General features: G+C 49.4%; 11 protein-coding genes across 13 annotated transcripts; 7 read left to right on the forward strand and 4 right to left on the reverse strand.

The window, feature by feature from the left end:
- The first annotated feature begins 324 nt into the window (after positions 1 to 324).
- On the forward strand, positions 325 to 1,369 carry FOIG_08242 (thioredoxin 1). Its single transcript, XM_031208210.1, has 3 exons — positions 325 to 566; positions 627 to 734; positions 796 to 1,369. Exons 1-3 carry the CDS (start codon positions 445 to 447, stop codon positions 992 to 994), a joined length of 429 nt encoding a protein of 142 aa, XP_031062344.1. The 5' UTR covers positions 325 to 444; the 3' UTR covers positions 995 to 1,369.
- A 226-nt stretch (positions 1,370 to 1,595) lies between these two features.
- On the forward strand, positions 1,596 to 3,001 carry FOIG_08243 (D-amino-acid oxidase). Of its 2 annotated transcripts, XM_031208211.1 has the most exons (4): positions 1,596 to 1,737; positions 1,788 to 1,925; positions 1,972 to 2,069; positions 2,121 to 3,001. In XM_031208211.1, the coding sequence occupies exons 1-4, from the start codon at positions 1,712 to 1,714 to the stop codon at positions 2,942 to 2,944; spliced, it is 1,086 nt and encodes a 361-aa protein (XP_031062345.1). In that variant the 5' UTR covers positions 1,596 to 1,711; the 3' UTR covers positions 2,945 to 3,001. The 2 variants fall into 2 exon arrangements, with proteins under 2 accessions (XP_031062345.1, XP_031062346.1); XM_031208212.1 differs by lacking the exon at positions 1,596 to 1,737 and having other exon boundaries at positions 1,753 to 1,925.
- A 127-nt stretch (positions 3,002 to 3,128) lies between these two features.
- FOIG_08244 (dolichyl-P-Man:Man(5)GlcNAc(2)-PP-dolichyl mannosyltransferase) lies at positions 3,129 to 5,380 on the forward strand. The gene is made up of 3 exons (XM_031208213.1): positions 3,129 to 3,329; positions 3,384 to 3,628; positions 3,676 to 5,380. The coding sequence occupies exons 1-3, from the start codon at positions 3,179 to 3,181 to the stop codon at positions 4,582 to 4,584; spliced, it is 1,305 nt and encodes a 434-aa protein (XP_031062347.1). The 5' UTR covers positions 3,129 to 3,178; the 3' UTR covers positions 4,585 to 5,380.
- On the reverse strand, positions 3,753 to 5,262 carry FOIG_08245 (uncharacterized protein). Its single transcript, XM_031208214.1, has 2 exons — positions 4,762 to 5,262; positions 3,753 to 4,703 (listed from the first exon to the last, which is right to left on the reverse strand). Exons 1-2 carry the CDS (start codon positions 5,070 to 5,072, stop codon positions 4,607 to 4,609), a joined length of 408 nt encoding a protein of 135 aa, XP_031062348.1. The 5' UTR covers positions 5,073 to 5,262; the 3' UTR covers positions 3,753 to 4,606.
- Positions 5,381 to 5,885: 505 nt separating the features above from the next.
- Positions 5,886 to 7,820, forward strand: FOIG_08246 (uncharacterized protein). Its single transcript, XM_031208215.1, has 2 exons — positions 5,886 to 6,521; positions 6,569 to 7,820. Exons 1-2 carry the CDS (start codon positions 6,136 to 6,138, stop codon positions 7,659 to 7,661), a joined length of 1,479 nt encoding a protein of 492 aa, XP_031062349.1. The 5' UTR covers positions 5,886 to 6,135; the 3' UTR covers positions 7,662 to 7,820.
- FOIG_08247 (uncharacterized protein) lies at positions 6,570 to 9,246 on the reverse strand. 2 transcript variants are annotated; one of them, XM_031208217.1, is made up of 4 exons: positions 9,047 to 9,117; positions 8,281 to 8,995; positions 8,088 to 8,230; positions 7,742 to 8,034 (listed from the first exon to the last, which is right to left on the reverse strand). In XM_031208217.1, the coding sequence occupies exons 2-4, from the start codon at positions 8,754 to 8,756 to the stop codon at positions 7,901 to 7,903; spliced, it is 753 nt and encodes a 250-aa protein (XP_031062351.1). In that variant the 5' UTR covers positions 8,757 to 8,995; positions 9,047 to 9,117; the 3' UTR covers positions 7,742 to 7,900. The 2 variants fall into 2 exon arrangements, with proteins under 2 accessions (XP_031062350.1, XP_031062351.1); XM_031208216.1 differs by having other exon boundaries at positions 6,570 to 8,034; positions 8,281 to 9,246.
- FOIG_08248 (uncharacterized protein) lies at positions 9,209 to 11,019 on the forward strand. The gene has a single exon (XM_031208218.1). The coding sequence runs from the start codon at positions 9,476 to 9,478 to the stop codon at positions 10,940 to 10,942; it is 1,467 nt and encodes a 488-aa protein (XP_031062352.1). The 5' UTR covers positions 9,209 to 9,475; the 3' UTR covers positions 10,943 to 11,019.
- Positions 11,020 to 11,905: 886 nt separating this feature from the next.
- FOIG_08249 (AGC/PKC protein kinase) lies at positions 11,906 to 17,453 on the forward strand. Its single transcript, XM_031208219.1, has 6 exons — positions 11,906 to 13,594; positions 13,679 to 13,945; positions 13,997 to 14,980; positions 15,036 to 16,339; positions 16,392 to 16,797; positions 16,847 to 17,453. The coding sequence occupies exons 1-6, from the start codon at positions 13,168 to 13,170 to the stop codon at positions 16,906 to 16,908; spliced, it is 3,450 nt and encodes a 1,149-aa protein (XP_031062353.1). The 5' UTR covers positions 11,906 to 13,167; the 3' UTR covers positions 16,909 to 17,453.
- On the reverse strand, positions 17,379 to 19,423 carry FOIG_08250 (acyl-CoA dehydrogenase). The gene is made up of 3 exons (XM_031208220.1): positions 18,842 to 19,423; positions 17,608 to 18,789; positions 17,379 to 17,555 (listed from the first exon to the last, which is right to left on the reverse strand). Exons 1-3 carry the CDS (start codon positions 18,952 to 18,954, stop codon positions 17,510 to 17,512), a joined length of 1,341 nt encoding a protein of 446 aa, XP_031062354.1. The 5' UTR covers positions 18,955 to 19,423; the 3' UTR covers positions 17,379 to 17,509.
- Positions 19,424 to 19,573: 150 nt separating this feature from the next.
- Positions 19,574 to 20,538, forward strand: FOIG_08251 (30S ribosomal protein S12). The gene is made up of 2 exons (XM_031208221.1): positions 19,574 to 20,169; positions 20,248 to 20,538. The coding sequence occupies exons 1-2, from the start codon at positions 19,696 to 19,698 to the stop codon at positions 20,320 to 20,322; spliced, it is 549 nt and encodes a 182-aa protein (XP_031062355.1). The 5' UTR covers positions 19,574 to 19,695; the 3' UTR covers positions 20,323 to 20,538.
- On the reverse strand, positions 20,300 to 22,683 carry FOIG_08252 (alpha 1,2-mannosyltransferase). The gene is made up of 4 exons (XM_031208222.1): positions 22,230 to 22,683; positions 21,132 to 22,145; positions 20,795 to 21,083; positions 20,300 to 20,742 (listed from the first exon to the last, which is right to left on the reverse strand). The coding sequence occupies exons 1-4, from the start codon at positions 22,278 to 22,280 to the stop codon at positions 20,678 to 20,680; spliced, it is 1,419 nt and encodes a 472-aa protein (XP_031062356.1). The 5' UTR covers positions 22,281 to 22,683; the 3' UTR covers positions 20,300 to 20,677.
- Between the last annotated feature and the right edge of the window lie 451 nt (positions 22,684 to 23,134).

The raw sequence follows: 23,134 nt of genomic DNA on the forward strand, positions 1-23,134 counted from the left end.
GAAGACTGGATAAGAGAGTGAGTGAGTTACTGAAGTCTGTGTAAAGTACGTAGATTCTTTGTTTGTTGTCTCATATGTAACTTGATCAGAACATGAGGTATCGTTGAACATGGCTCTTGAGAGCTTTTAGAGGTGAGTAATTGTTTCACTATGATGCCATCACATCAAAGGTACTATACGCAGTAGGCGTCTATCAACATATTATACATCGTCAAAGCGCAATATCGACCCTAAAACATTATCATGAAACTTTTGAGTTTCTATCATGAAACGTCCAAGACCAGTCATGAACTTTGTGTCATCATAATATGATTGGCCAATCAACCAAGTCATCATACTCCACCCAATGAGGAGCCATCAGAGCTAACAATTAGAAATCCAGACCTCTCATCCTAATCCAAGTTTACAACTCATATAAACAACACGTTTTATAAGACTTATACAATGTCCTCTCCCTTCCGTCTTATGCGACCTGTCGCCCAGGCTGCTCGATCTGGCGCTGTGACTTTCGCTGCCCGGCCATTCCATAGCACGGCTGCTCGATTCGCTGTGCAGGATATCAAGACGTGAGTTTGAGAGCAATCATGAAGGTTCTGGGAATAATTCTTACTGAGTTGATCTGATAGAACGAAAGAGTTTAAGGACCTTGTTTCTACAACAGACAAGGCTGTTCTTATCGACTGCTTCGCTACATGGTGCGGTCCTTGCAAGGCCATCTCTCCCATCCTCAACAAGTAAGTGGCTCAAAAGATACAGCACCATTGCAAAAATGGGCAACTGACAATAGAACCTCAGGCTCTCGGAAGAGAAGGCTCTTTCAGACAACATCCAATTCGTCAAGTTTGACGTCGATGAGCTCCCCGACCTGACCGCCGAGCTCGGCGTTCGCGCTATGCCAACTTTCTTCGTCTTCAAGAATGGAAGCAAGGTTGATGAGTTGGTCGGTGCTAACCCTCAGGCTCTCCAGTCGATGCTGGCCAAGCATGCTGCATAAACTGTATAAATCTTGTAACACCTCGAATCACTTGGTAAAACTATCAAGGAGAGTCATGGCAATAGACTCAATCTGTTTACATTGCTGAAGAAAATAAAAACAGCTGTGTATTATTAGCATAGTTAAACTTGTACAATGGGTTATTGGTGTCTGTCTATGGTATCTTATCCATGCATCATTCTGGAGAATCGTCTGAGCTCGTGAGTCTATACTGATCGGCAGTTACATCACACTTCTATGATTTCGGCTAGAAATGGTTCAAATGCCATAGGCTAGTTAGTCAAGTTCTCTCGCGGCCTTCTATTTCCAGTATGGACCATGGCGGAGGTGGAAGGCCGTCGTATGCATATGACCATTCGGCGAGTGTCATTTACGCCCGAGAAGCATTTGACAGGTCGGCAATAGCTTCCAAAACAAACTGATTGGTTCATTAATATGCAACTCAAACCATTGCGACAGGCTTATCTTGACGTTGCTTCTTATGCTACTACCATGATAGAGCCGAGCCCGGGTTCCGCGGCCCCGCCTTGATAAGCCAATCACAATAGTCAATTAACCGGTTTAGAGATCGGGGCTTCAACTGGGAACCGATGAGACGGCGTATAAGTTGATGTGACAACCTCTACTCTATAGTCTAGTCTTCAGTTCGATCAAGTACTTTTCCATTTCGAGAAGATTTATACCGAATACCCAATTGCCAAAGCGTGACATATCAAAATGGCGAACACAATCGTCGTCGTTGGGTGAGTCTTGGTGGGATAAGCTATTCTGAACGAAGCTGATACTATGAAAGTGCTGGTGTTTCTGGCTTGACGTCCGCCTACCTCCTTTCCAAGAACAAGGGCAACAAGATCACTGTCGTGGGCAAGCATATGCCCGGTGACTATGATATTGAATATGCCTCGCCATTTGCTGGTGCCAACGTCTGCCCGTATGTGATCTGGTCCATTTTGTATCATCCTACTCACGATTTCCAGTATGGCCACACGAGAAAGCAGCAGATGGGAACGTCGAACATGGGTAGAGTTCAAGAAACTGTGCGAACAAGTCCCCGAGGCGGGCATTCACTTCCAAAGTGCGTCACCATTTTTACTCTCAGGAAGAACACAGGATTAATATCCAGCAGAGTGCCACATTCAAAGACGAAAGAAGGACGCAGAAGCAGCAAAGAAACAAACATTCCCTGATGCACTCTTCATGGAAGAGCCCTGGTATAAGGAGATCTTTGAGGATTTCCGAGAACAGAACCCTGATGAAGTCACTCGCGGTTACGACTCAGGCTGCGAATTCACATCTGTCTGCATCAATACCGCCATCTACCTTCCCTGGCTCGTCGGTCAATGTCTGAAAAACGGCGTGGTCTTCAAGAGAGGTATCCTGACCGATATCAGCGAGGCCAAGAAACTGAGCCACACGGGCAACGTTCCCAACATCATCGTCAACGCGACAGGCCTAGGCTCCTTGAAGCTGGGTGGTGTCAAGGACGAGACTATGGCGCCTGCACGCGGACAGATTGTGCTGGTGCGCAACGAGAGCACACCCATGCTTATCACATCTGGAGTTGAGGATGGCGGTGCCGATGTCATGTACCTCATGCAGCGAGCAGCTGGTGGTGGCACAATCTTGGGTGGAACTTACGATATCGGCAACTGGGAGTCTCAACCAGACCCCAATATCGCCCAACGTATCATGCAGCGCATCGTTGAGGCACGCCCTGAGGTCGCTGATGGTAAGGGAGTTAAGGGACTGAGTGTGATTCGACACGCTGTTGGACTGCGCCCTTGGAGACGAGATGGACTCCGACTTGGGGAGGAGAAGTTAGACGATGAGACGTGGATCGTGCACAACTATGGCCACTCTGGCTGGGGATATCAAGGCTCATATGGCTGCGCTGAGGGTGTAGTTGAGATTGTTGACAAGGTTGGCAAAGCTGCCAAGTCTAAGCTGTAGATTGACTAAGCGTTTATGAATTGATACGATATTGAATAATTAATTCGTTCATTCTTATGATTGCCCTCAGCTTAATAAGGATGGAAGTTGGTGAGTAGAGAATATGAGAATATGCACATCGCGGGGCCCCGCATTTCCCATACGTAGCTCTCTCCAAGCTCTTGAACCCCTGTTTTAACTTGATGAAGCTTTCCTTTCCTCCTTTCACAAGCCAGCGCATTATCCATTTTCAAAATGCCAGAATCTGCATCTGGCACCCTGAGTCAGGGCGTGCGCTTCCTAAGAAACGTCCTCAATGGCCGCCATGCGCTCTCCAAGCTCATCCCCATCGCGCTCTGGCTGGTCGACGCGCTTGGTTGTGGCTTGATCATATGGAAGATCCCATGTGCGTGGCGTCTAATTTCTAAAGCCTCATGATGAAGCTAATCTCGTGGAACAGATACCGAGATCGACTGGGTTGCGTACATGCAGCAGATTTCGCAGTTTGTATCGGGCGAGAGAGACTATACCAAGATGGAGGGCGACACTGGTCCTTTGGTGTATCCAGCAGCGCATGTCTACACTTACACGGGACTTTACTACATCACGGACAAGGGGACAAACATTCTTCTGGCGCAGCAAATATTTGCTGTGTTATATATGGCTACGTTGGCAGTGGTGATGCTCTGCTACTGGAAAGCCAAAGTCAGTAACGTCCTGGGCCACTTCAGGTAGTTTTCTAACAATTCTAGGTCCCTCCGTACATGTTCATCTTCCTAATCGCCTCGAAACGACTACATAGCCTCTTCGTCCTACGATGTTTCAACGACTGCTTCGCCGTTTTCTTCCTATGGCTAACCATCTTTCTTTTCCAACGCCGACAATGGACCGTTGGAAGTCTAGTATATTCTTGGGGTCTTGGAATCAAGATGTCGCTACTACTGGTTCTACCTGCTATTGGCGTCATCCTTTTTCTGGGTAGAGGGTTATGGCCTAGCCTTCGTCTCGCATGGCTCATGGCCCAGATTCAGTTCGCCATTGGACTTCCGTTTATCACTAAGAACCCTCGTGGGTATGCGGCTCGGGCTTTTGAACTATCACGACAGTTTCAATTCAAGTGGACGGTCAACTGGCGCATGTTGGGCGAGGAAGTTTTCCTCAGCAAGTATTTTGCTCTATCTCTTCTGGCCTGCCATATTCTGGTGCTCTTGATATTCATCTCCAAAAGATGGATCCAACCAACTGGACGATCGCTCTACGACCTGATACCCTCCTTCTTGCGACTCAAGTCCCCGTTTACCATGCAGGAACAGCTTCGCATCTCTCACTACGTCACCCCTGAGTACGTCATGACAACGATGCTCACCGCCAACCTCATTGGTCTGCTGTTCGCTCGGTCACTGCACTACCAATTCTATGCCTATCTCGCCTGGGCAACACCCTATCTCCTCTGGCGAGCCACCGAAGACCCCATCATCGTGGCAATTATCTGGGCCGCGCAGGAATGGGCCTGGAATGTATACCCAAGCACCGACCTCAGCTCAACCATCGCTGTGAACACAATGCTGGCGACAGTTGTGTTGGTCTATCTGGGAACAGCCAGACGTGCCGTTCCCGCTCCCGCAGCCCAAGTCGGGAACATTGATGATAAGAACAAATAGATCTGGATCTAGAAGTGCATTTTCACTCATCTTCGGAGTCACTGGGGGGCATCTTCCCGACATTGGATTCGTCCTCGGAGTCGCTCATGTCGTATGTGTTTTTGACAAACTCTTTGGGCCTGCGATAGACTTGATTAGCCTAGTTCATTTCAGACGAATAGGTACCACGAAACTCACCAATATGGCTGTTTGCGCCAAGCCTTCTCATCACGGACAACATTTACAATTTCTCCCTCTGCCCGAGTGTCCTCCTTGCCATCTTCGTATCGTTCAGCCAAAACAAACCCGCCGCGCTTGATCCAAATGGTGTTTCGAAATCGCTGGGCCAGTTCCAGTACAAGGGTTTTGCCGTTTGGAAGCTCACACGTGTAGAGGTTGTTTCCTTCAGGCTTGACAACGCGAACGAGAGACTGGTTGGGCTCAAGAGAATCAGGAGGTGTCAATGCAGCCTCTGCGGCCGCGAGAACATTTCGCTTAGGACGTCCCATCGTGAAATTTTATGTCGATTGCTATTTAATAAAAGTTTGTCTTGGAATTTTCTAGACCTGAAGAATATGGAGGGGCTGCTTGGAGGGGCAGACACCGATAGAACGATATACCTTGATAGACAGAACAACTCCAAGTACTACTCTATCCATAATGACTTGTAAGTGGGAGCGGACTTACTAGATTCGGAACGTCCGGTCCTGCCCTCGGGGAGCAAGAAAACTTAAAGACTCTAGAAGAGGATGCCAAAATAAACTTAGTAAAGAGTCCCCTAAACTTAGGCTAATATACCTAAATATTTTCGTCGCTTAGGGTTAAGGCGTTTTCTTGCCTCCCCTAGCCTGCTCCCAACATGATCTCGTGAAATTACCATATTGGGCTATAAGTTATTCTCCTGATCGTACGGATATCGTGATTGTATTTTAAGTAGCATATTGCTCGGCTGCTAGTGGTGGGTTGCTGGGGTTGTTACCAAAAGAGGTATTAGAACCAACCTCATTATCATGAAGTTGAGTGACCAGTAACATAACAGTCAAATATGATGTACATGTTGTCAGTGCCTCAAGATGATCATGTGTACTGCTCGAGGACTACGTATACCGATGTCTCATCTTTATACAAAGGATAAGTTACAACAAGATCATTTGGTATCGTAAACTTCCCGTGACGCCTGGGTAAATTATTCGGTGCAATTAAGTATGAGTCCGTGCTTAATAAATCACATCGTATGGTATTGTCGAAGTGGACTCGGCTTGATTACCCTCTCGGTTGTCCCTCCTGGCATGTCAGGGTTCCAAAAACTACCACATAGAGGCATTCCACTCGCTAGGATGTCCCGTGGGGATATCAAGATCTGGGTGACCGGGTGACTCAAGTTGACCTTGTGAGATTCATGATAATTTGATACAAAACCGAACAACTAAAACTACTTACTTAACCACTGTAGACAGGCTCAAGCACACTTGTCCCTCGGAACTCCTTACACAATGGGATCGAATGTTCTCCTGATTATCCATTACTATATATCGAATCATTAAGTTCTTGGTGGCCTAGTGCTCATACACCATGGAGACTTCAATGCTTTCAGGTCTCTCAGTCGTTCAGCCAGTACCTACAAATCCGGCAAAGGAAGATATGTCTCGTCCATTAACAGCCCCGCCAATGACTACCTCGAGAACCCATATCGGTTCAGCCGAGAGAGAATCTTTTGACCTCGAGATTCTACCTGTCCGAGATGATCCAAAACCAGACAATGCATCTTCCGACCATGTCGACGACTTAGAAATGAGTCAACCTGATCGTCCAGATTCGAATACTGAGACTGTCGAAGTTGCACCAACTATCTGGGACCCCTTCATGAACCGCTTCAGACTTATCTCGACCTGTCTATCCCAAATAAATAATGCTCTTAGCGATGGTGCTACTGGTGCTTTGATCCCCTACATGGAGAAGTATGTCGATAATCTTTCCCCCGAACGACATAAGCTAATATACTTAGGTACTATGGCATTGGCTATGCCACTGTATCCCTCATATTCGTCGGTAAAGCCATTGGATTCATTGCAGCGGCCGTGTTCATCGATATCCTTAAAGAAAAACTTGGTCGAGCCAAACTTCTTGGTTTGGGCCAGGCTCTCGTCACTCTGGCATATATCCCCATCATCTGCGGCGCCCCTTTCATCGTTGTCGTTCTATCATTCTTCTTTATCGGCTTCAGCATCTCGATAAATGTGGCCATCGGAAACCTCTTCTGTGGTGGTCTCCAGAACGGAACGTTCATGCTGGGTGTACAGCACGGGACTTACGGAATAGGGGCGACAATCGGCCCTCTCGTTGCGACCGCGCTCGTAACAGCTGCAAACACCGTGTGGAATAAATACTATATCATAACCTGTGTGCTCGGAGCTTTAACCGTCGCATTAGGAATGTGGTCGTTTTGGAGATACGAACAGGAGTTGAGTCCTGCGGCGCGCCAGAGAGAGACGGCTCAAGTTGGAGACTCTATGTCGAACAGCATCTTTCTTGCTATGAATTTGCGCATCGTATTCCTTGGTTCACTCTTCATCTTTGCCTACCAGGGAGCCGAGGTTTCTATCTCTGGCTGGGTCATTTCTTTTCTCATCAACGACCGCGATGGTGATCCTTCTTCAGTTGGTTATGCAACAGCAGGTTTCTGGGCCGGTATCACCATCGGTAGATTCCTCCTGTCTGCCCCTGCGCAGCGAATCGGCGAGAAAACGCTTGTGTATGGCCTCATCATAGGAGCCGTTGCTTTTCAGCTTCTCGTCTGGCTCATTCCTAACATCGTGGGCAACACTATCGCCGTATCTGTTGTCGGTCTTCTCCTTGGTCCTATCTACCCATGTGCCTCGGCTGTTTTCCTTCGAGGCATGACTAGGCGGGAGGCTTTGACTGGTATTGGCATGATTAATGCTTGTGATAGCGCAGGCGGAGCTATTGCGCCCTTCGTTACGGGTCTTCTGGCCCAGGCGTTTGGCACCTTTGTCCTTCATCCGATTGTTATTTTCTTGTTTGTTGTCATGTTGTTGTGCTGGTACTTTCTTCCAGCTGAGGAAAAGAGGACGGAGTGACAAGGCGGTATCAAAAGAGGGAATAGGAAATTGGAGAATGCATGAACAAGCGAAGTGACATCAAGGTCGAAATTATATAGGGAATCGATTCGATCCAGGCTGACCAAGTCTATTCACGAATCTATAATGAATCTATGTGATCTCCGTAGATGGCTCGCACCCAGTCTATCCTTTATGTTTTGAATGGCCACGGATACCATTTCCTATTCTCCCTTTTCATGTCATTAATTCATACCAGATTAGATACGGCCACGGGCAGCATCCTTGACAGAGACGGTACCAGCCGCGATGTCCTTGACAGTCTGAGTGATGCTAGACCAGTCACGGAATGTGACGAAGGGAACGTTCTCGTTCTCACACCAGGTAACAAGGTCTATAAAGTGTCGTTAATTACGAACCAATACTGGGAATTGATGTTTTACTCACCCTTGTCGGCCTTGGCAAACAGCAGATCGGTCTCCTTAGCGGCTGAGAGATCAGAGACACCATCACCAGCGTAGAACATGGTAGGTCGGTTAGGAAGCGAAGAGTACTTTCGGATCTCGATAGACTTGTCATGGCCATGAATACTAGAAAACTCAGCACTTTCTCACCATATCAACGAATAGTTCGGATTTACCTGTCATCATGGAACTCAATTTGCCAGCCTCCCTCATCCTTAAGAGTCTTACCCTCTCGAGCCTTCACATCGTTGCTGACAATCTGAATATCCCAACCAGGACCCAGAAGAGTGTCCAGTAGAGCTCGAATGACAGGGGTCATGCCGCCACTGAGAATGACAATGGGGACATTGTTCTCCTGAGCCCAGTCGTAGAACTCCTTGAAGCCAGGGTCAAGCTTAATGTTCTTGAGAAGAATCTGGATGCACTCGTCGAAAGGGGTCTTGACGCTGTCCAGCATCTCAACGAAGCTGTCGCGGAAATGCATGTTTCCATAAAGAACGTCCTTGTTAAGTTGGCGACGGCGTTCAACGCCGAAGCCAAGGTTGTCGGTCATGTAGTCATTAGAATCGGCGGTGGTGACTGTTCCGTCAAAGTCGGTAAAGAAGATGAACTTGGGATCGTTCTTGAGAGCTGGGGTATCGGAGGAAGCCATGATAACGGTCTGTAGTGGATTATTGCGTATTTTTATGACTCAGTAAGATCCTTATTGGAGTCTACTCCAGTTTCATGAAAAGAGTGAGTGAATTGGATGTCTCTAGAACTGTAGTCTAAAGTGACGATGTTGTTGAGAAGATATGACCGAGCAAGAAAACGGCGGGGGAGGGGCACAAGTTTTCATGACAGACAAACAAATAATCGCGACAATAATGATCGACAGGAAATTAGAAACACCTGCTATAAACTGGCTGAGCTGATTGGAGGTTGATACTGAAGGATCCTTACTAGTAGAATGAGTAGCAATATAAATCACGTACTGTACATAACAGAAAACACCGCATATTTCGTTATCAATTCTTCCGCCTTGGCCAAGGTTTGACTGTCGTCATTGTCATGACTCTCAGGGACTGCAGGATATGAATAGTGCCCCTCCACACCCTCTTCTCCCTGTAATTGCGCTGGAATATAGCTCCCAAGGACCCTGAGTCGCACTCAATAGCGCTCCCGGCAAAGGACCCTGGCCAAGGTGAGTAAGGCGGTGACTCTATTCGGCCTTGCTCCGGCGGCAGAAAACACCCCGGCTACGGAGCCGGCTGTAGCTTTATCGGCTCGGCCCATGCATTCATCCCATCATCTCAACAATTGTTGCCGAGCTACAAGTCCAATCGTCCACCCTCGACGTCGCCGCTGCGATACACGCTTCCTTTGGTCGCAATGCAGCCGTTTGCTCGTCCTGCGGTTCGGCTTGTCTGGAACCATGCGCGATTTGGGCTTGATCGATCCACGAGGCCCGGGAGGTCTTGCTGGGGGCCCTCGATAGTGCAGAGCTCAACAATATGTGTGCGATGCAATTTTCAGGCCATTGGTCTCCGAGCAAGACTCTATTCGACGGAGCGACCACCGAGGGATTCCGAGAAGAGTTCAAGGACGAATAAAGATGTCGAGGATGAGCTTGAATCTATACTTAAACCTCGGCCAAACCTCTTCAAAGAGCTTCAACCGCCTGCCGATATACCCAAGTTGGAAGATGTCAAATCTACCAATGCGACTTCCGAAAGCGCTGCCCCTAAAGACACAAAACCCGAGCCACCCAAGGCCGAGACAGATACAAAGTCTAGCGATGAAGCCTCTCAATCGCAAGCACCATCAGGTCTTCAAAACCTGCGACACCTTACCCTGAACCATATGAACGAATTGAAGGAGAGGTTTAGCGGTGCTATGGATAGACTGCAATCCCGAGCAATGAATGCCTCACAAACGCTCAACGATATTACCGGATATACAGACATCGAGGCCATCAAGCATCAAAATGCCAAGCTAGAAGCAGACCTTGCAGCAGCTCATGAGCGGGTCCGTGAGGCTCGCCAGGAATACAAGACATCGAACGCTAGTCGTGCGACAACACAGCGTGAGGTCACAACACTATTGGCGCGGAAGGATAGCTGGTCCCCTATCGATCTTGAGCGCTTTACCGAGTTATATCGAGCGGATCATACCTTGGAGGGCAAGGTCGCATCGTCCCAAGAGGCTCTAACGGAGGCTGAGATGGAAGAACAGCGCCTTAGCCAGCAGCTAAATGCCGGAATCCTGAAACGTTACCATGAAGAGCAGATTTGGAGCGATCGCATTCGGCGGGCGAGCACTTGGGGTACATGGGGCCTGATGGGCATGAACTTCCTCTTGTTCGTTATCCTGCAGTTTGTGGCAGAGCCCTGGAAGAGAAGGAGACTGGTCAGGGGTGTTGTAGCTGAGGAGAAGGCTGTTCTCGAGGAGGTTCGTGGTGAGCTTGAACAGGTCAAGCTGGCTATCGAGAACCAAAAGACCCTTTCAACAGTTGAAGGAACCCTAGAGGCTGAGGCCGAGGCAACTGCTGAAGCCGTGGCATCAGAGAATGTGTTGCCGGGTGAGAGCCTCATGGTGGAGGAAACAAATTCCAGCCAGGAACCAGTTGCCACCTTCGAATCAGTGGCTGAAGCGCCTCTCTCAGGACCTCTACCCACGAGGACATGGCAAGAAGCTCTTATGGATCCAGAATGGTGGAAAGCCAAATCACAAGACATCTACAGCGAGCGACGGATAGATCTTCGCATGCGAGACGTTTCATTATTGGTGCTGGAGGGCGCATTAGCAGGAGCTGTGATTACAGGAAGTATTGCGCTGCTTTTGGTTCGAAGATCATGACAAGATGTAAAATAGATATAAAGCTTATCATTGTATACTACTATAATAAAACTGTACATTCTCGTTGAGGAAGAACATTGAACGATTTCTCGTCGTAGAGTTTCTCGGGTGATGTTGATTCACGATGCTTCACGCTGTTGGCGAGCCAATCGGATGTTGGTGTTTTGCATGACCGGTAGGGCTGGTAGCCAGAAAGGCAATACCGAAGAAGATGGAGTGGGACTAAACCTTTGGAGCTTAATGAGGTTAATATTTCTAACATGTCATATTTGATATTCGTATGCATAAAACCCAAGACTATTTGTTGAGTTGTTGATATATCGTTATGAAATGAACTTTGTCCGCCAAGAGCAAGTTCATCATGACACTTAAGCCTTTAACGGCCCCTAGACCCCTTGTCATTCCAACCCTCAAGGGTGACCCTGACCATTAATTTTGAGCTTGGATGATGAAAGTGCGCATCAGGAATATGATTTGCCAGTCATCGAGATTAACGGCAACTAATTGTTAAGGGTCTTGACGTTACGGATATTGACCGCTTTCCGATATGCGGTTTTAATCGGAGGTGTCTTGATGGTGGGGCTCTAGGACTTGTAGGACTATGAAAGGTGACTTACAGCAGACGCAGATACTTTTCCAGTGTAACTGTAGCTACCTTACACGGTGGGAATAAGGAAATGCACATATTAGAGTTTGTTATCTCCTGATTGCTATTGACGGGTTTGGAACTTTGTGGTATTACTTATGCATGATAAGAAAGGCTCGAGAGTTTGTCGTTTCAGAGAATGGTTTCACAAGCATCAAACCAAGTTTCCTTGTTCATGCGAAACTATCCGCTGATGGGTCTTGAAACGCAATTCGAGTAGGACACATGCTTGTGAATATCATATACAAAAGTGCCAAACAGACATTCCTTTCGAGTTACTGTAGAGACTCTCAGGTATGGTTGTCTCATTGGAGCTCAGCCTCTTTGTCCACGTTATCATATCATCATTCTAGTCCTACCGAGGTTACCTCTTGACAAAAGCATAAGGTAAACCAACTAGATTGCATCGTATCTTTCCGTGAAGAACTGAACAGACAAGGACCTACGGATACTGATGAATGATTCTGCTACAAACAGCGCACGTCGTCACCCACCATAAACTCAACTTAACCGGCCGGAGAGCTACACCTACGCCGCTACAAATTGGAAGCTCCCCGCCAGCCAAACCCTGGATCTCCCCACCAAGAGCAGAGCGGCGGTGGTCTTAGCTCCTCGAGGTGGTCTTGGTCTGCCTGTGCCTGTATCCGTACCCTGAGGCCTTGCCTTGGGCATTCATTAGTACTAAGGAACGGTATTGGGCTGTGCTTTGTCTTTCGACCCTCTCTTTTTTTCGTGTTTGTCAAAATCTTTTTTGAGCTGATCACCTCTTTGTGTCTCCTAAAAGGACCTACCTATATTTCTCAGTTCTACCAATTTCCTTGGTCTTTTAGCTTACCGCTAAATTCACCTGAGTTAGCTCAGTGTTGCTGCGCTGTGCTCTGCTGTGCTGTGCTCGCGCGCATTGAATCCATGGAAAACGCCCGATAAAAACCCCGCCAATTTTACCCCCTCCACCACCGACTGTCGATGCGATTCCCTAAGGTACCAACCAACTCTAGGAACTTATTGGATCACTGACGACATTTCTCACTTTTGACCTTCCAACCTACCTGCACTCTATTCCACCACTTCTACCTAACTGCCCTGCCACCGGCCACTCAACACCTATATAGTACCTACCCAAGGTACCTACCACCCCCATCTGCTTGTGGCAACGGCTGGGCATAATAAACCCAAACCCTCTTTCCCTCAACCTCCCCTCTCCCCCACCCGCCAGCTTCGGCCTCATCCATCTGAAGCGAAGCTTGACGGCGAAAACCTCCGCCAGCTATAAACCATCGCCGCAGACGCACGCATAATTACGCATACGCAACTGGGACCTTCTGGCTTCCCTCGTTCCGTGTGTTTCTGCCCGCCTGCACTTGGTTCGGCTCTCACAGTATAACGACATTCATTAACGATAACGACACACAAGACGTCACCTGTCTCGTCGTCTATTTTACCACCCGCTCGCCTACGCTCGCCCGCTCATTATTGAGGCGTCGTCCTCACCACCTGATATCGGCTGTATTTTCAGCCATCCCCTCCTCCTCCAACCTCTTGTCGTCCAGCGCGAACGTATCGTGCAGCCACTTTCACCATGAATGACGATGATGCGATCCATAGCATCCACAAGAAGATCGAGCGCGAGAAGGCTCTCATCAACGCTGCCAATTCCATGAGGGCACAGACCAACAATGAAGCCGTCAGATCTCGTCTCGACTCACAAATGCGAGATGGTCGTCGCAATCTTCAGTTCTTCGAGGAGAAGCTGCGCGACATCCAGATGCGACGTGTGAACGCAGGTGTTGGAGACATGTCTCTTGGAGGACCTTCTGACGATGCTGGCGGTCCTCCTGCACCACCTCCCAAGGATTCCCGAGAAGACAGAGGATCCTATGGTTCGGGCTCAGGACAATATGCCCAATCTGGTGCTGGTTCTGATCTCATGCCTCCCCGCCACCCTTATGCTCCAGGTCCTGGTGGCTCGGGTATTCCGAAGCCACGTCCAAATTTCACCAAGTTAGGTGCGTCGTTGCTATGCCATCTCCATAGAAACTTCCCTGAGACTTTCCGTGTTTTCTGTACTGTGCTAACGTGAACGAAAACAGATTTGATCAAATATGATACACCGCATCTGGGACCCCGCATCCAGCTCATGTTGTCGCAGATTCAATTCAAGCTAAACGTCGAAGAGCAATATCTGAAGGGTATCGAAAAGATGGTTCAGCTTTACGGTATGGAAGGAGACCGCAAAAGTAAGGCTGACGCGGCTGCCCGAAAAGTCGAAAGCAAGCAGAAGATTATACTGTTGAAGCAGGCACTCAAGAGATATGAAGAACTGCACATCGATGCGGATGTTGCCGACGCTCAAGATGGTAAGTTTACACTGCAGCATTTCCTACTACGACATATTGACAAAAGAGCAGACGATTCAATCAACGCCCCTAACCTGAGGAAGCCCCTAAGCGGACAACTATCGATTCGTATGCTGGCTATAAAGGATGTAGACCACCTCGCAACTGGCAGGTTTACGCGAGGGCCTGAGACCTTTATTGCCGTCAAGGTTGAGGATACCGTGATGGCTCGTACAAAGGCGTCCAGGAACGATCGCTGGGAAGCCGAATACCATACCATCGAGGTTGACAAGGCCAACGAAATCGAGCTGACAGTTTACGACAAACCCGCTGAGCACGCCATGCCTATTGCTATGCTCTGGGTCCGAATCTCTGATATTGTCGAGGAAATGCGTCGCAAGAGGATCGAGGCTGAGATGAACAGTTCTGGATGGGTTTCGGCCGACAGAATGGGCAGCAGCGGTGGGGCCCCTTCACAGTTCCCCATGAGCCCATCTTCAGGCTCGTTTGGGCCAGGCTCTCCAGCAGGTGGCGGTGCGCAAGGAACAGAAACTGGCCCATTCGGGACTGCTGGTCCTCAGCCTCAAGTGCAAACTGGACCAATTGAAGAATGGTTTAACCTAGAGCCTACTGGGCAGATTCAACTCCAGTTGGCATTCAACAAGACTAACGCGAACAGCCGCCCCGTTGACCTCGGTCTTGGCCGAAAGGGTGCTGTCCGTCAACGCAAGGAGGAGGTTCACGAGATGTACGGACACAAGTTCGTACAGCACCAGTTCTACAACATCATGCGTTGTGCGCTTTGCGGAGATTTCCTCAAGTACTCTGCAGGCATGCAGTGTGAGGATTGCAAGTACACTTGTCATACAAAGTGTTATTCCAGTGTGGTCACGAAGTGTATCAGCAAGAGTAACGCGGAGACCGATCCCGACGAGGAGAAGATCAACCATCGTATTCCGCACAGATTCAACCCTTATTCCAACATGACAGCAAACTGGTGCTGCCACTGTGGTTACATTCTGCCTTTTGGCAAGAAGAACTGCAGAAGGTGCTCAGGTATGTTTTGTTTGACTCTGTTTGCTGCATTGTGAAACTAATCCTTTATCTGTAGAATGCAGTCTTACTGCCCACGCCCAGTGTGTGCACCTTGTTCCTGACTTCTGTGGCATGTCCATGGCGGTGGCCAATCAAATATTGGACGGGATCAGATCCCAGAAGCAGAGGCAGGCAAAGGTCTCCTCACTGACAGAAAAGACTCTCCGGCCAGGAAAATCGAGCCCGACAAGTACTCATTCTCCGGCCCCATCCTACTCCAGCTCGTCCGCACCTCCCTATCAGCCAGGACCTGCCTCACCTGAGGCAACTGAGGCTGCTAAGGTTATGTACTCGAACCAGACAACACCACGGCCTGGCCACCCCGACCGAACATCATCTAGCTCAACGGCGGCGGCGGCAGCCTCTGCGGCTATGTCTGGAGGACCTGGAGGGGCCCAGAGACAACAGTCTGATTATGGACGTTACAGTGGAGGGTATGACCAGCAACAAGAGGATCCCTACGCTCAAGGGGGTCAATACGGCGCGGGTCAGCAGCGTAAGTACAACCCGGCTGACTATGCCAACGTCAACCCTAGCTACGGAGGACAACCGCCAGCTCAGGCTCAGCGACCAGTGCAGCAGCAGCCAGCTGCACAACAGCCTCCTCCCCAGCAACCGCTGCCTCCGGTGCCACAACACCAGCCTCAGCAGCAACAAGGTGGTTACCAGCAACCACCAGTACCAGCACACCAGCCCCAGTCTCCGGAAGCAATGTCTCCTAAGCAGCAGTCTGCATCTGGTGGAAATAAGGCACCATTACCTTTGGCTACAGACCCAGGTACTGGCCAACGGATCGGACTTGACCATTTCAACTTCCTGGCTGTGCTGGGTAAGGGTAACTTCGGTAAGGTCATGCTTGCTGAAACAAAGCGATCTCGCAAGCTCTATGCTATCAAGGTGCTCAAGAAAGAGTTCATCATCGAGAATGATGAAGTAGAGAGCATCCGCTCTGAGAAGCGTGTGTTCCTGGTTGCCAACCGAGGTAGGCACCCATTCTTGACCAACCTGCACGCATGCTTCCAGACCGAGACCCGTGTGTACTTCGTAATGGAGTATGTTAGTGGTGGTGATCTGATGTTGCACATTCAGCGAGGTCAATTCGGCACCAAGCGTGCCCAATTCTACGCTGCAGAGGTTTGCTTGGCCCTCAAGTACTTCCATGAGAACGGTGTCATCTACCGTGATCTGAAGCTTGACAACATTCTGCTGGCACTTGACGGTCATGTCAAGATTGGTGATTATGGTTTGTGCAAGGAGGATATGTGGTATGGTTCGACAACAAGCACCTTCTGTGGTACCCCCGAGTTTATGGCTCCAGAGGTATGCCCATACTATCTAATCCCTTTTTGTTCTTTGTGCTGACATTTTTCAGATTCTTCTCGATAAGAAGTACGGTCGTGCTGTCGATTGGTGGGCATTTGGTGTCCTGATCTACCAGATGCTTCTCCAACAATCTCCTTTCCGTGGAGAAGATGAGGATGAAATATACGATGCCATTCTCGCCGATGAGCCTCTTTACCCTATTCACATGCCTCGAGACTCAGTCTCTATTCTCCAGAAGCTGCTCACTCGTGAGCCTGACCAGCGACTCGGAAGCGGCCCAACTGATGCCCAGGAGGTGATGAGTCAGCCATTCTTCCGCAACATCAACTGGGACGACATCTACCACAAAAGAGTGCAGCCTCCTTTCATGCCTCAAATTAAGAGTGCTACTGATACCAGTAACTTCGACTCGGAGTTCACCAGCGTTACTCCCGTGTTGACCCCAGTCCAGTCTGGTAAGTCTTTCAGCTTCCGAGTTCTTGATCTTTCACTAACAATGACAAGTTTTATCACAAGCCATGCAAGAAGAATTCCGAGGCTTCTCCTACACCGCTGATTTTGATTAAGCGACTGAAGTAACAAGATTGACGATTTTGCAATATTTTATCGAGACGATGGAGCCGCGGTGGGGTTGTTGTCTTGTCTATCGGATACCCAGGGGCGATAGTGAAATAGATGGCCGGACACCGCGGGCAGGTGATGTCGGTATAGCGAACCTAGGATGGGCGTCTGGATAAGACGCCTTCTTTCCACGTTCGCTGGTTCGCTTATAGCGATTGGCTTTCAGGATATCGGTTGTTGGGCGAGTAAAACGTACGAGGGCATGATCAGTACCGTGCCATATTGAGATGGCGAAGCAAGCGACTCTAGCGGTAGATGAGTATCGTATGCAGCAGCATTTGAATGCATGTTAGTTAATAGAAGCGAGAGAAGAGATATCAAAAATGAGTTGCAGGCGATGGCTTTCGTCATATCTTACCCTATACAGTTGTGATTGATGATGTGTTCTTTGACAAGGTCTACATACTGCTTGATGATTCGTTTTCACATTGTCATAGGTGCGTTTGTAGGTGTGAAGGGGCATTGACATGTTTTAGATATTTTTTTGACCTATATTTTGTTTATTCCATTTATACCTCCGCCTCTTTCTAGGTTTTCTCTATCCTTCTACGATGTGTACTCCTTCTGCAAGAGCTTGGCAATAGTGTTGAGTCTATAACATGTTAGTATTCGCTTCGAAAGGCACTTATTAGGTTGAAACTTACTGGATGTTGCTGGTACCCTCATAAATGGCACCAATCTTGCTGTCACGGAAGTACTTCTCAGCAAGACCCTCACGGACAAAGCCCATGCCACCCATCCACTCAATGGCGGAACCACTGACGCGACCAGCGACCTGAGAAGCATAGAGCTTGGCCATGGCAGCGTCCCTGACAAAGTCCTCACCGGCCTCCTTCTTGCGAGCAGCAGTGTAGACGAGAGCGCGAGCGGCAGTGATCTCGGTGTAGGCCTGGGCGAGCTGGTGCTGCATACCCTGGAACTCACCAACGAGAGAGCCGAACTGCTTGCGGTCGTTCCAGACGTAGCGAGCAGCGTTCTCGAAAGCGCCAAGAGCCAGACCAGTCATCTGGGCAGCGATACCAATTCGGCCCTCGTTGAGAAGGGCGATGGCGTACTTGTAACCGTGGCCACGCTCACCGAGGAGGTTCTCCTTGGGGATCACGACGTCGTCGAAGTTGATAACGCATGTGCTTGAGGCGCGGATACCGAGCTTCTTCTCCTTCTTGGCGATAGAGAAACCCTTCGTGCCCTTCTCGACGATGAAGGCAGTAATGCCCTTGTAGCCCTTGCTGGGGTCGAGGTTGGCGAAGACAATGAAGAACTCGGCCTCCTTAGAGTTTGTGATCCACATCTTGCTACCCGAGATCTTGAAACCGTCGGCGGTCTCAGTGGCTCTTGTGGCCATTGCAAAAGCATCGGAACCAGAGACAGGCTCGGAGAGACAGAAAGAGGCGACGGTGTTTGTCGCAAGGCGAGGGAGCCACTTCTTCTTAATAGCGGTGGAAGCATACTTGATAATAGCTGTGTTGCAGAGGGTGTTATGCACATCAACCAGGACGGAAACAGAGGGGTCTGCACGGGCAAGCTCCTCAATGGCGATAATGGCGGAAGTGAAGTTCATGCCGGCACCGCCGTACTCTTCAGGAATCTCAATACCCATGAGACCCTGCTCGAACAGCTGCTCAACAACAGCAGGATCCATCTCCTCAGCCTCGTCCATGTCACGCGCACGAGGAAGAATCACATCCGTAGAGAACTTGGAGACTGTGTCGGCCATGGCGGCCTCGATCTCAGAGAGGTGGGTGATGGGTGTAGGAGGGATCTCGGAGATGTCGATGTGCTCATTGCGGCGGGTGGATGTTGTAGATAGAGGGCGAGCAGCATTGCTTAAGCGCAGAGTTAGCGATTGCTTCTTGTCATTCTCAAAACTGCACTCACAGGTTTATTCTCGTCAATGTTCGGGGAGCGGTGGCTCGTGTGGCAATGCGCTGTGTAAGACCTCGACCTCCCTGTAGCGCAGGGCGGACGACTCGAGTAAACGACGAAGACATGGTGAGATTCGCGGTGTTGAAGAGAGGAGTGAGGAAGAGCGGTGACTATGTCAGAGAGAAGGAAGGGAAGAGATGCAAGGAGCTGAAGTGGCTAGGTTAGATCGAGGCGTGAGGCGGGTATGTTAGATGTCTGACGATCACAAGCCAAAAGCGACAACCAACAAGACAAGCTCTTTGTATGGTATGAAACAAGAAGATGAAGGCGATAAGAGAACAAGAAGGTCAAGATATCAATTATATTAGCCTCGGTATATACAAGTCATCCATTGCCCCCCGTTGTACGCCCACGCCCTTCCCTTTATACGGCTGAAGCGGTTGAAGAATCTCGCTGCTCGGCCTAGACCAGCCGAGGATAACCACCGAGGTCGAGGATGTCTTCGGTTGTACAGCGGTAATGGAACTTGACTCTGTTTGACTTGGATCGATTTGGGGAAATCTGTTAGCCAATGCGGGATGGGAGATGGGGAGGATTGCGGGGTGGGAAAAGATGCACCGGCGATTAACCGCTGACGTCAAAGATCTAGGTGGGGCATGATAGATCGTGGCATGTGATCTGCTGCACCCGGAGAAACGAAACATCCGACACTGTGTAGCACGTGACGCAGTTTCGGGAGGCTGAGATTTTGATATCGGTATTGCATGAGCTTGGGATTGGGATAGCGAGAGGCCGAATACGGGATCAGTTCGACCACTTCCCACGCGACTTTTCAACCCAATCCGACCATCGACGACTCGCCCAACATGGTCGGCTCCATCCTCCGCCAGTTCTTCTCCCCGGCGACTCGTCGTCCCCTCACCACAGCCCTCTCAACACCACCAAGCCGCCTCATCCAACCAACCATCCGAACATTCACAACCTCAGCACCCCGCGCATTCGCCCCCACAACAGCTCGCCCAGCTACACTGAACCAAGTACTCCGCGGTATCCGAAAAGGCAAGCGCGCACGCCACGCTGTCTCTCCTGCTCTGTCCAACACAAATTGTCCCGCTCTGAAGGGTGTCTGTCTCCGTGTTGGTGTTGTTCGACCCAAGAAGCCCAACTCTGGTGAGCGAAAAACCGCTCGTGTGAAGCTTTCCACTGGGGCTGTTGTTACGGCGTATATTCCTGGCGAGGGACACAATATTCAGCAGCATAGTGTTGTGTTGGTGCGAGGTGGACGTGCACAGGATTGTCCTGGTGTGAGGTATCATCTTGTTCGAGGAGCTCTGGATCTGGTATGTTCAATGCCTGTTGGCCTCGAGTTGAAGTTCTGGCCACATCTATAATACTTGTCGTTATACTAACTACTCCAGGGTGGTGTTGCGAGCCGAACAACAAGTCGAAGCAAGTACGGCACCAAGAAGCCCAAGAAGGCCACAGTTGGTTAAACAATTTTGCATACGGAAATTAAATGGACGAATTGGGTTAAAAGATGGCAAAGCGATGATACAAGACATGTGTCAAAACCAATAGACCTGGCTGCGGCCATGTAATGATATTGTACACTATTTCGAGCATTCAAGAAAGCATTCAAAAGATCCCAGAACATTCTTGATTCATACACTCTACATGATCAAAAGCTGTCCAAAGTGCTTCAAACCCAGACGCCTGTTGTTGGTTCCCGTAAGAACATCACTCAATGCCGACCCATTGTGTGCAGCCCAGAAATCATGCAGACAATCTACCGAGCATTACGACCTGTATGATACAACCCTATACAACCCCATGTTAATAATATTTTGTCTACTGCTGCTTCTCGTAGCCCTTGGGCTTCTCCATGCCGTTGAGCTCGAAGAATCGAGAAGTGCCTGTTGCTTGGTTAGCGTATGATTCTGAAACGGTCTTCAGAAAAATACTTACAAGAGTAACCCTTCCAGTCAAAGTTGTTATCAGGGTTGCAGTGGCAACGAAGATCCAGACGTCGCTGCTCATCAGTGGGGCAGTGAGTGAAAGGAACGTGATAGTAGGCGATATCCTCGAAGAAGTGAATCTGCTCCTTCTTAAGGAGAAGACCAGCAGCGATAGAATGGACAGGAGCATCACCCCATCGCTCGTAGAAGAAACCACCGTCCTTGTCAAGAGACTCGAAGAAATCGAGGTAAGGCTTGCTTCGGAGCCAGGACAAGCTACCAACCTCAAAGTTGGACCACTAAACTCAATTAGCTGTGAAACGGGTGATAACTAGAGCTTAACTTACGAAATGGCACTTGTTGTAGTTCTCACCACCGTCATCACTGAGGAAACGCATGGAGTTGTCGGAAGAGATATGCTCGGGGTGGTTCTGCATGAACTTCTTGGTGCTAGCCCAGAGGGTAGGAATGGTGTCGATGTACTCGTAAAGAGAGAGAACAAAACTGTACTTCTTGTTGTTCTCGTGCATGACACGGAAGGGGTCGTAGTGGATGTCGCAGAAGAGCTTGACGGAGGGCTCAACACGCCAGTAGTACTCGTAGTTCATCATGAGTTCCTGTCGGAAGAAGAAGCCAGACTCAAATCGGCACATGTGACGGTAGCTGATAGAATCACCATAGATAATCTTTCGCTCGTGCATATCCTCACGGACCTTGCGGGCCTTCTCCTGGTCAATCCACTCAGGGAAAGACCAGTGCTCCTCGGGAATCAGACCATAGTGAGTCTTACCAGAGCAGAGAGAAGTGGTGACCTTCTTGAACTGCTCATCGAAAGGCTTGTCATTGAGAAAGACCCAGTCGTAGTTGTATCGGCGGTTGAAACGATCCTCGACTTGTCGAATGGACTCGGCGATCTCCCAGACGTCCTGGTTTCGAGCAAGAGTGACAAATGTAGCGTTCATGCGGGGACCGGGAGCAGTGCCCTGGAGGTTGTTCCAGCCAGGGTCGTTGGGGGACATAGCCAGAGGAGCCTCAGCAAGCTCGCCTGAAGCAGGACCCTCTTTGGGAGTCTGAGGAGCAGGAACAGCGGGGGCATCGCCAGCAGTACCGGCACCCTCGCCGGCGGGCTTCTGAGCGGGAGCATCGTCCTTGGTGAGAGCAGTGTCTCCCTCCTCAGCAACAGGTGCTTGCTGGCCGGGGAAGTTGACGTTGTTGCCGGCATCAGGGGATTTGGGGATGGTGCCAGGAGCTTGCTGCTGATTGCTGGGGCTTCCAGGACCGCCTGGGAAGTTACCGACACTGCCAGGAACGGGGATGGTATCGATCTTGGAATTGGAGAAGAAGTAGAACATGGTGAGCGTCTAAAGGAGTCGGGTTAGCAGGTGGCAACGTAAGCCATCATGAGCATCAGAGCCCATGGGACACGAATGAATGAGGTGACGTACGAAAAGCGCGAGCGCAATATAGCGCACGTAGCGCGTATGACCTGCAGCCATGGCGAAAGAAGAATTGACGATACGAAATCGTCAATATAAGAAGAGTTCAAATGAAGTGGGAGGTTTGAACAGAAGACAAAGAAGAAAGATGGATGATCCAAAGTCGATGTTTCGGTCGCAGCGCGCACGGGGAAAAAAGACACCTAGAGCACCTAGCAGCCCGCCTAGGCAATTACGTTAGTAGGGAGCCAGGGACTGAGGGGCTCCAGTAAAAGGAACGGTCGGTGATCTTTCTGAACTAAAAAAAGATGGTCTAGTTTGTCCTTCACGAAGCGAAGAACAAGGTCAATATCGTGAACCAGAACAACTAATTAAGGAGAGAAAAAGAGATGGTTTACGATGAGGGATGAATATTCACGAATTGGGTATGTGCAGGGAAGTATCTACTTATTCTAATACAAAAAGACAATTTGGATCAATGGCACGCAACGAGTTGCTGGAGAGCACTGGAATGAGATGAACAACGTGTTCTGGGGGAACAAGCCCAACCCTTGATCGTCAATTCTAGGCAAAGTCAGGTACACACGGCGACTAGAGAGGCACAGCTTGTCCTGATAAGAAGAGGGTGACTCGAGGTATCTTCGGCAGGGGTTTAAAGGTAAAATACCTGATTTCCAGCACTTGGCAGCACTAGAACGAAGTATTCGTGAAATGATATGTACTTGGTATCCCCTGACGTCCAGGGGGTGTATCCCGTCTGTTAGCGCATCTCAGCTTCGATTAATGGCTTCTGTGTCAAACTATTGCCGAGTCCAGACGCTTTTGGAGTGAGTCTAATGACATCCAATGCAATAGCAAACTTTTTTCAGCTTATTCTCTCCCACAAGTCCGTTCAGAGAAAGGTGGATTTTGTT

The sequence above is a fragment of the Fusarium odoratissimum genome (assembly GCF_000260195.1).
Source record: "Fusarium odoratissimum NRRL 54006 unplaced genomic scaffold supercont1.12, whole genome shotgun sequence".
In the NCBI taxonomy this organism is placed as follows: domain Eukaryota; kingdom Fungi; phylum Ascomycota; class Sordariomycetes; order Hypocreales; family Nectriaceae; genus Fusarium; species Fusarium odoratissimum.